At 32.4% G+C, this 8,855-nt stretch overlaps 1 protein-coding gene across 1 annotated transcript; it reads left to right on the top strand.

Annotated features, from left to right (window-relative positions):
* The first annotated feature begins 3,439 nt into the window (after positions 1-3,439).
* LOC112517409 (myb-related protein 306-like) lies at positions 3,440-5,330 on the top strand. Its single transcript, XM_025124840.1, has 3 exons — positions 3,440-3,601; positions 3,970-4,099; positions 4,579-5,330. Exons 1-3 carry the CDS (start codon positions 3,469-3,471, stop codon positions 5,171-5,173), a joined length of 858 nt encoding a protein of 285 aa, XP_024980608.1. The 5' UTR covers positions 3,440-3,468; the 3' UTR covers positions 5,174-5,330.
* Positions 5,331-8,855: the final 3,525 nt, after the last annotated feature.

Raw genomic sequence — 8,855 nt, 5'->3', positions numbered from 1 at the left:
CAAGGGTTTTTCGTGAGACCCGTAAGACTAATTTATGTTCATTGATCAACTTTATAAGCTAATGATCTAATGGTCTAAAGTTGCACGGTGGCAATTTTGTGATTATTGATAAGTCTCACGGCAATTTTGTGATTATGAATATTCAGATTGTAGATCTAATCCAAGAGTTGAGAATTGGTCTTACGGATCTCACAAAAAACTCTTGGTCTCACATGATCCCTAGTCTATATATATACACACACACACACACACTAGAAGTGTACTCGTGCAATGCAGCGAGATAAATCTACATCTTAATGTTTAGTTTTTATTCTTTGTCTCTATCGATATAATATGATTTTATGTAGTTTTGAGAAAGCGATAATGTTTTTATTTTTTAATGAAATATAAATTTAAAAAAAATAAAATCGATATTGGTATTAAATTAACTATTTAACAGTTCTCGTTTTTTTGTTGTAAGTTCTTTAATTCAATTTTTTATTATAATTTAATTTAAGTCTAATAACAAAGTAATTTATTTTTGGTTTAATAATATAATTTTTATTAAAGATAATAATTAAACATTCTGTTAGAAAATCAGTGATTGTCTTAATTACATTTTAGATTTTCTATATTTAAAATAGATGTTTATCTTGTATCTGATTATGTTTATTTGCAGTTAGTTGCACGAATTTAAAAATGGAGCTTTAGTAAGTTGTACTTACGTAAAATCACTTGTAATCTTGAATTTTAAGTAATATGCATCAATAAACAGTACATTATGCATAAAAATGAATTTTAAGAGTTTTTGTGAAATGTTTTATAATATAGTTAGATATATATACAAGGGGTTATTCAAGGGAGAACGGGTTAGTTTGTGATAACCGTAAGATCCAATGTCAACCACAAATCAATGAAAACATTAGAAAATTGATAATTTTGGTAATTTCGAATTAAAACTTTAATTAAATGGCATTTTGGTTATTTTAAAACTCTCCTCTCTCATCTCCCATCTCCCATCTCCCCTTTTCCGACCTCCAACTAGAAACCTCCGACCTCCAGTGAACTTATTTCGGCGAACACCAAAATACACAATGTGATACCTAAAACATCGACATTGTTAAAGAAAAGATACATACAAACGACCTTTAGTGTGATACGCACTGTGATATCTAAGAACTTCTAACAGTAAGACACAAACATAACGTCCTACCCACTATGATACCACTGAACCCGCTGTGATACAATTGTGATACCTAAGAACTCTAATACACAAATTCATTGTGATACTAATGTGATACCCATTGTGATATCATTGTGCTACCCTCTTCAATATGGATTGAGACTTAATCTTATATGAGTTTTATATCAAACATAACCACTATGATACTCACATCAAGATTTGAAGAAAAAAGAAAGAAAGAAAACCAATAGCCTCAAACATAGGGTTCAAACTAGAAAAGTCCTTAAAAACATGGATGGAAACCAAGAAAAACTCATATTTGAAACCAGAGAGGGAAGGAGGGTTTAGAAACCAGATATATCTATATCTTTGTCATCATCTGCTCGAATAATGTAGTTCACGTTGGTGTTTTTCAATGCGTTTATGAATTCTTGGGTCCTTGATCTTTGATTTCCAAACGTAAATCTTCCCCTCCTGATGGCCGATTACTGATCAACCACCCACGTTTTCGTCACCTCATCTCCTCCTTCCGCGTCGGTTACGGATCTTTTTTGACGACTCCTTTCCATGGTTGCCAACATAAAAAAAAGAGAATTTTTGGTTTGATTAGTGGTAAGAGATATGAAAATATTTGAAGAGTCTGGTATATGGAAAGATATAAACATGAGTTGTAATTTTCTTTTACTAAATTACCCTTTATGATTATTTAAAATATGATGATAATTATTTTAAATGATTGGTTATTATTTTATCTTACAGTTACCACAAACTAAATAGTTATTATTTGATTAAGCTCATATATATATATATAATATGAAATGCTTTAAGATGGTTGTTGGGATATATAAGGGATAGGATAACAAAGACAATTGATATTTTTCCATAATAAATTAATGTCCCCTTCCCACTCAAGCAAACTATATATTTTTCACTGTAGTTGTGTACACCTCAACTATCCCACCTAAACTATTCCATGACACTTTAAAATTAATAGTCATATAAACCCTCTAGTAGCCTCCAAAAAAATTGAACCCATTATTTCCAAGGAGCAAACCCAAGATCTTCTCAATTGATTTACCAACAAACTTTAAGGGACTGTTTGGTTAATTAATTTTCCATTATATCACGTATGAGTAAAGTTGTATGTATGAATTAAACTCTTTGTATAAATCTAAAGGTTTTTGTTTGGAAGCATTTTTTTCATAGATTGAAGGAGTGTGTTTTTTTAATTGAGAGAGGGAGGAGTAGGGTGCTCAAAAACCCGACCAACCCAACCCAAGACGAAATAACCTAACCCGAAGCAACCTAATATATAATCAAGTTGTAAAATTTCCAACCACTCGTATCAGGTTGAAATTAAGTTACCTTCATATGAACTCAACCTAATCCGATGAACCCGATATCCTTTTATTTTTTGGATTTAATATGATTGCTAAGTCTATTAATATGTACATTAGACCATATTACACAATTATGTATCATTTTCATGTACATATATTTTCAATCTCTCTCTCCATCTCTATATAACTTCTTCGTATATATGTTCAGTAAATGTGAACATATATATGCAAATCGAGAAAAGTAATTAAATGTAATATATTTGAGATTTAAGGAGTATGGATAAACTGTATCAAGTAATTGATGATGAAAAATGAATTATGAGTAGAGAAAAACAACATATTCAAGATGAGGAGAATATTTTGATATACTAAAGCATCCACCTGACCAAACCGACTATCAGTTTGGATTGGGTTGAGTTGCAGTTTGGTTTGGGTTGGATTGGATTGATATATTTCAAACCGCAAACATTGGGTTGAGTTATTCAAATGTCTTCAACCCGATAAACCCAACCCATGAATACCTATATAGGGTGGGGCATGTTTGACAAAAAAAACTTGGCTTTCCCCCTTAAAAGATACTGAATAATCATTTTCTATATCATTAAGCTACAACCAAACAATGATGTATAGTTAACCGACTAAATTATAAGTCTCATTAATCTCATTAAGCTGCTAATAAATAAACCCAAGTCTTCCAACCATACATGATCGCTAGAAAGTTGATAAAACCTACATTATTCGAGCGAGTCGATGCTACACGCGGCCGTGATTGGGGGTGAACATGACCGGAAGTACTAGTATCGGAGAAAAATAAGGGTTTGAGGTCAAAAGTGTAAATACCCAGAAACAATAGGGGTGTAAGTAGAATATACCAAGAGATTGTTTGTGTAGAAGTGTGTATATATATATAAATATATCAAAAAGAGAAAGTGAGTCTTTGAAGGGGGGAAATTTGCATTTGCAAGTATGGGAAGGCCACCATGCTGTGATAAGGTTGGCATCAAGAAAGGCCCATGGACCCCTGAAGAAGACATCATTTTGGTGTCTTACATCCAAGAACATGGTCCTGGAAACTGGAGATCAGTGCCTACAAACACTGGTAATATCCAAATCAAATCAAATCAAACCTTTTTCCTTAATTTCTGCACATCCATGCATGCAACTTAATTTCATGGTTGTTTTCCAAAAGATGAAAACCCTCTAAGATCATCGAAATCAACCCGTTTTACGATACGATCTGAATCTCAGATTCGTAAACCAATAAACTTGGGTTTTTCGAACATGGATTCATAACTTACTGGTTCAAGAAACTCGGTTTGTTGGTTTTCTTTGATGTGTTTAAATAGTTTGAAAGATGTACCAATCGCTCGATCTTACATCACGTGGCAAATGATGATGATGTTGATGATGATAATGTGTTGGAACTGATCAAAGTTTGTTGGGTTTTGAATCATGAATGTATTTAAGGTTTGTTAAGATGCAGCAAGAGTTGCAGACTGAGATGGACGAATTATCTAAGGCCTGGTATCAAAAGGGGCAACTTCACTCCACATGAAGAAGGGATGATAGTTCATCTCCAAGCATTATTGGGTAACAAGTAAGTTTACTCGTATCAATTTTGTTAACGGGATTAGTCGAATTGCACTATGATGAAATTGAGTTTACAACGACTCCCTACAATTAATATTTTAAGTGTCTTAATAGATTGTCTTATAGGACTTAAGTTTATAGGACTAAGGAATATAACAACATCTAGATGTGTTACGATAGATTTATAGGATTTGTTTTTGGTGTCGTAACAATTTTTTTGATTATTTTAAAAAGTCCTAAAAGAACTTGTTACGACGCCAAAAAACATCGTATAATCTTATTGTAATACTTTTAGACACGAGACTTTATTCTTTGATGCTATAAACTTAAGTCTTATAACACACTCTATAAAGAAATATTTATGCGTCTTATAAAATCAATTTTTGTTGTGGTATGATTAACGAAATGGATGTAGATTCAAAACTTCATTACGACGTACGTTGTTTATTAAATTATTGAAGCTGTATGGCAAATTGAAACGCGCAGATGGGCAGCGATAGCTTCTTATCTTCCACAAAGAACAGATAACGATATCAAGAATTACTGGAACACCCACTTGAAAAAGAAGGTCAAGAAGTTGCAAACCGCCTTTGATTCGCAAATAACTCCATCCGATTCAACTACATACCCTCCTGTATTGATATCCACAGGCAAAACCCACCCGAACACGAAGATCACCAGCACCAAAAACCCTCACCAGTTTTCCAATATCTATGCGTCGAGCACGCAGAACATCTCAAGACTGTTAGATGGATGGATGAGATCTTCATCATCATCATCAACAACAGCTTCACAGATGACGAAACTTGGTAATCAAGAAACCAGTGGCAAAGAATGCCTCATCAATGGTGTTGTGGAGAGTGATGACTTCGAATTCGAATCTGTTCTTTCGTTCGATAATGGATGCTGGGAGAAGATGAGGGATGGGTATGGGTACGATGAGAAGGCTGCATGTAATTTGCATGAGAGGAAGCTTCAGAAACAAGAAAGCTTTAACAATCCTCCATTGACTTTCTTTGAGAGATGGCTATTAGATGAATCAGCTGCAAGTCAACTAGAAGGGGCCATAGAAACTAATTAAGCTGGCTACGAGATCTCCATGGCTCTATTTTTAGTTTTTATTTTTGTTTTCTGATTTCAACTATTCCCTCTTTGTTTCTTCAATTCCCTTATCCAACTGTAACTCTAGTTGGTGGAAGAACAATCTACCTTAATAAGATCCTTAACTTTCCCATCTATAACTTAATACACGCATTATATATAGAAAGAAAAGTTCCGTTAGGAATTTTAAAATTGATTAGTAACCTAATATCGGTCTCACGTGTCCTTTAAGATGAATATTAATTATGAATAACATTTACATGGTTAACAATATGAAAGTATTATTCATCATGAATCACATATTCACGATGAATATATGTTTATATTCATGATGAATATGTCATGTATCGAGTTGTGGGTTGTTCTCGAGTTCGTAATCAATTTTGGATTTCTAACGATAATCCATAAAAGCTACTTTATTTAACTTTTCAATAAGCTCTAGCCACATTTTTTCACTTTTTCTTCATTATGCCCTTATGTATTAAAATGAGTAACTTACATAAGATATTTTTAGGTTATTTTATGTCATCGTTGAAATTATTAGTTATTTTTTTTTATCAAACATGACTAATTTATCAGTTAGCATATCATTGAACATCTAACTAATTATTAGTTAACAACTAGCACTTTGACAAAATTGAGTGTATAGGACCCTTAACATCTAAATAGTAGAATGTTTTATAGGACTTACGTTTAAAAGATCAAATAATAAAATATCTTATTTAAAAGTGTTACAATAAGTTTATATGACATTTTTCGAAGTCATAACAAGTTCCTTAAAACATTTTTGAAAATAAACGCTAGTGTTTCATAAAAAGATGGGTTTATAGGACATTTCTCAAAATTGTCATATAAAATAGCTAACACGACACTTTATTTACAAAATATCCTAAAAAACCTGTAACGACATGCAAAAACGTCCTATAACCTTATTGTAACACTTTTCGATAGAAGTTTTATTCTTTATTCCTTTAAACTTGAGTCGTATAAAGTATTCTATTAGAACACTTTAGATGTCCTGTAAACGTGATTTTGTTATAACGTAGTAAACGAACATTGTTTTGTTGAGTTGATAGAAGATAATGAAAAAGAGGTAAACAAGATTAAGAAGTGAAATGTGTGGAATTGAATGTATATGTGTGGAATTTGGTTGACAAATAAATTGAACATAGAGAAATTAAAGGTTTGGTACACGAGATATACAAGAGTTCAAGTGTTGGCATGTGAGTGGGGTACCAAATAAGCAATGAGTCGTCATAAGTGAAGGTAGGTGTATCATTCATGTGCATATATAACTTTATACGCATACAAATTAATTGTAGATCAACTTTTTAGTTGTGCTCACATTTTCTTATATAATTGGCCTTTACGTGATATAAAGACAATATTACATCAATTCACCCCCCCCCCCTCTTTATCTATACTTATATGTAATATATGGACAACAAAGAACTATTCACAACACAACGCGTACACTATTCATCAGTATTGTATGCATTCATGATGAATAATAGATCCATATTAATCATAAATGTATGGTTTATGATGAATAACACTTATATATTCATCAGGAATATGGATGTGTAACATATTCATCATGAGTCACATATTTATGATAAATAATATGTTCATGTTAATCATTAATGTGTGATGTATGACGAATAACACATACATATTCATCATGAATATGTTGTTATTCATGAATAATATTCATCCTAAAAAAGGACATAAGACGTGTTGTGGACGCTTCTTGGGTTATAATCAATTTTGGGTTTTTAATAAAATTTAACTCTATAACATATAAAGAGTTCTCTATCAAACTAATAAAAATAATAGAGTTCAATTTGAAGAATAAGAACAAAAAGTATTTGTTTTTCGATCTCGTTTAATCTATTTCGATCCGATGTTCAATTTTTTAATGTAACTAAAAAAAATACATAAAATATGTAACATCATAATAAAAATATACCTTAAAACAAGACGTGACTGGGTATTAGACATTATATATACATTGAAAAAAGAGTTATTGTTGTATTTGGTCAAATAAACAAATAAATTGATAACTATGGTCAAACTTTTCTTTTTTCTAAAGTTTTTTCATTCTACAATTTTTGCTAACCTAATATGTTTAGGGTGTAGGAGTTGGGTTGGATTGGATGGTTTGTGACATTTTTATAACTCACTTAAATTATAATGGTCTAAAAAATATTCTCCACAAATTCAAATCCTTTAAAAATTATGACCCAACTCAACTATTTCGGGTTTGAGTTGGGTTGGGGTTAATAACATAGCTACCTATGGATTATGTTATATTTTTCAAGAACTCTTTTCATCATGTTGTTTACAAAATGGGTATCTTTATCACTGATCATAGCTCTGGGGGTACCAAATCTTGTAAAATATGTTTATGCAAAAATTTAACTACTGTTTTTGCATCATTTGTGTGACAAGTTGCAGCCTATACCCATTTGGATACATAATCTACAGTTATCAAAATGTATCGATAGTTTCCAGATATGGGAAATGGTCTCATAAAATCTATCCCCCATACATCAAAGAGTTCCACTTCAAAAATGTCATTTAAGGGCATTTCATGTTTTTGGGAGATGGATCCAACCCTTTGACATTCATTGCACTTTTTGACAAAGCTATCAACATCTTGAAATAGGGTAGGCCAAAAAAATCCAGATTGTAGGACTTTGGCTACAGTTCTTTGGCCACCAAAATGGCCACCTTCTAAGGATCTGGTCAGCACCTAACTTAAACAAAAATGGGTCATCTCATAGATAAATCTTTGCATCATGGAGTAACTTCTTTCTTTGGTTCTTGTTTAGCTCTGGTGGTATGATCCCAACAACCAAGAAATTTGTAATGTCTACAAACCATGGGGCTGTAGAATGATTCAACATTAAGAGTTGTTCATCTGGGAATTTTTCATTGATTTCACCAGAACTTGATTATCCTTTCTGTAATCTTGATAAGTGATCAACAACTTGGTTATTTATTATGTTGGTCCCTTGAGGGTCTACAAGATAAGTAAAATAGTTTGTAGAAGGGGTGGAGGGATGAATACAAACACACTATTTTCAAATTTAAATTGTATATTGATAAAGAAGATCAATACAAATTTTACAAGACTGTTTACGGAAAGATAAGGTAAGAAAACATATCTAAACAATCTTTGGTTACACACGAATCTTAGCAAATGAGAAAAGAAATGCTGTAAAAAAAAGTTTCTTTACTTAAACCCAGTGCATTAAATGTTCATTTAATGCAGTATGGTAGGTTTAGAGTGCGTGTCAAGCCTTAAGAGGAAGGCTTGTCCTTTGCTACAGTGAATAGTATAAAAACACTATTCATGAGCAGACATTCTTACCTAAAGTTGGTGGGCAATAGAGTCAACTAATCGGCTCCTTACCTTACCAACGTTTAGAAGGGTATGGGTTTGTCTTTTGTGTGCATAAGGACAAGACAACAACAATCGTGCTAAGCAAGCTTCCTTTGATCCCTGAATGCTGGAATAACCTTGAGGTCTCTTCAGCATTCGTTGACGCTTGAGCAGTCTTCACACATATGTAGACATGCTTGTAATCACTGAGTACCGCTTCAGATCACRTACTTGTCAGTCTCTAATCTTCAGTTTCAGTCTTCGACATCAGCTG

This window comes from Cynara cardunculus (assembly GCF_001531365.2).
Source record: "Cynara cardunculus var. scolymus isolate 2C chromosome LG 1, CcrdV1, whole genome shotgun sequence".
NCBI lineage: Eukaryota > Viridiplantae > Streptophyta > Magnoliopsida > Asterales > Asteraceae > Cynara > Cynara cardunculus.
This window is presented reverse-complemented; position numbering and strand designations above follow the sequence as displayed.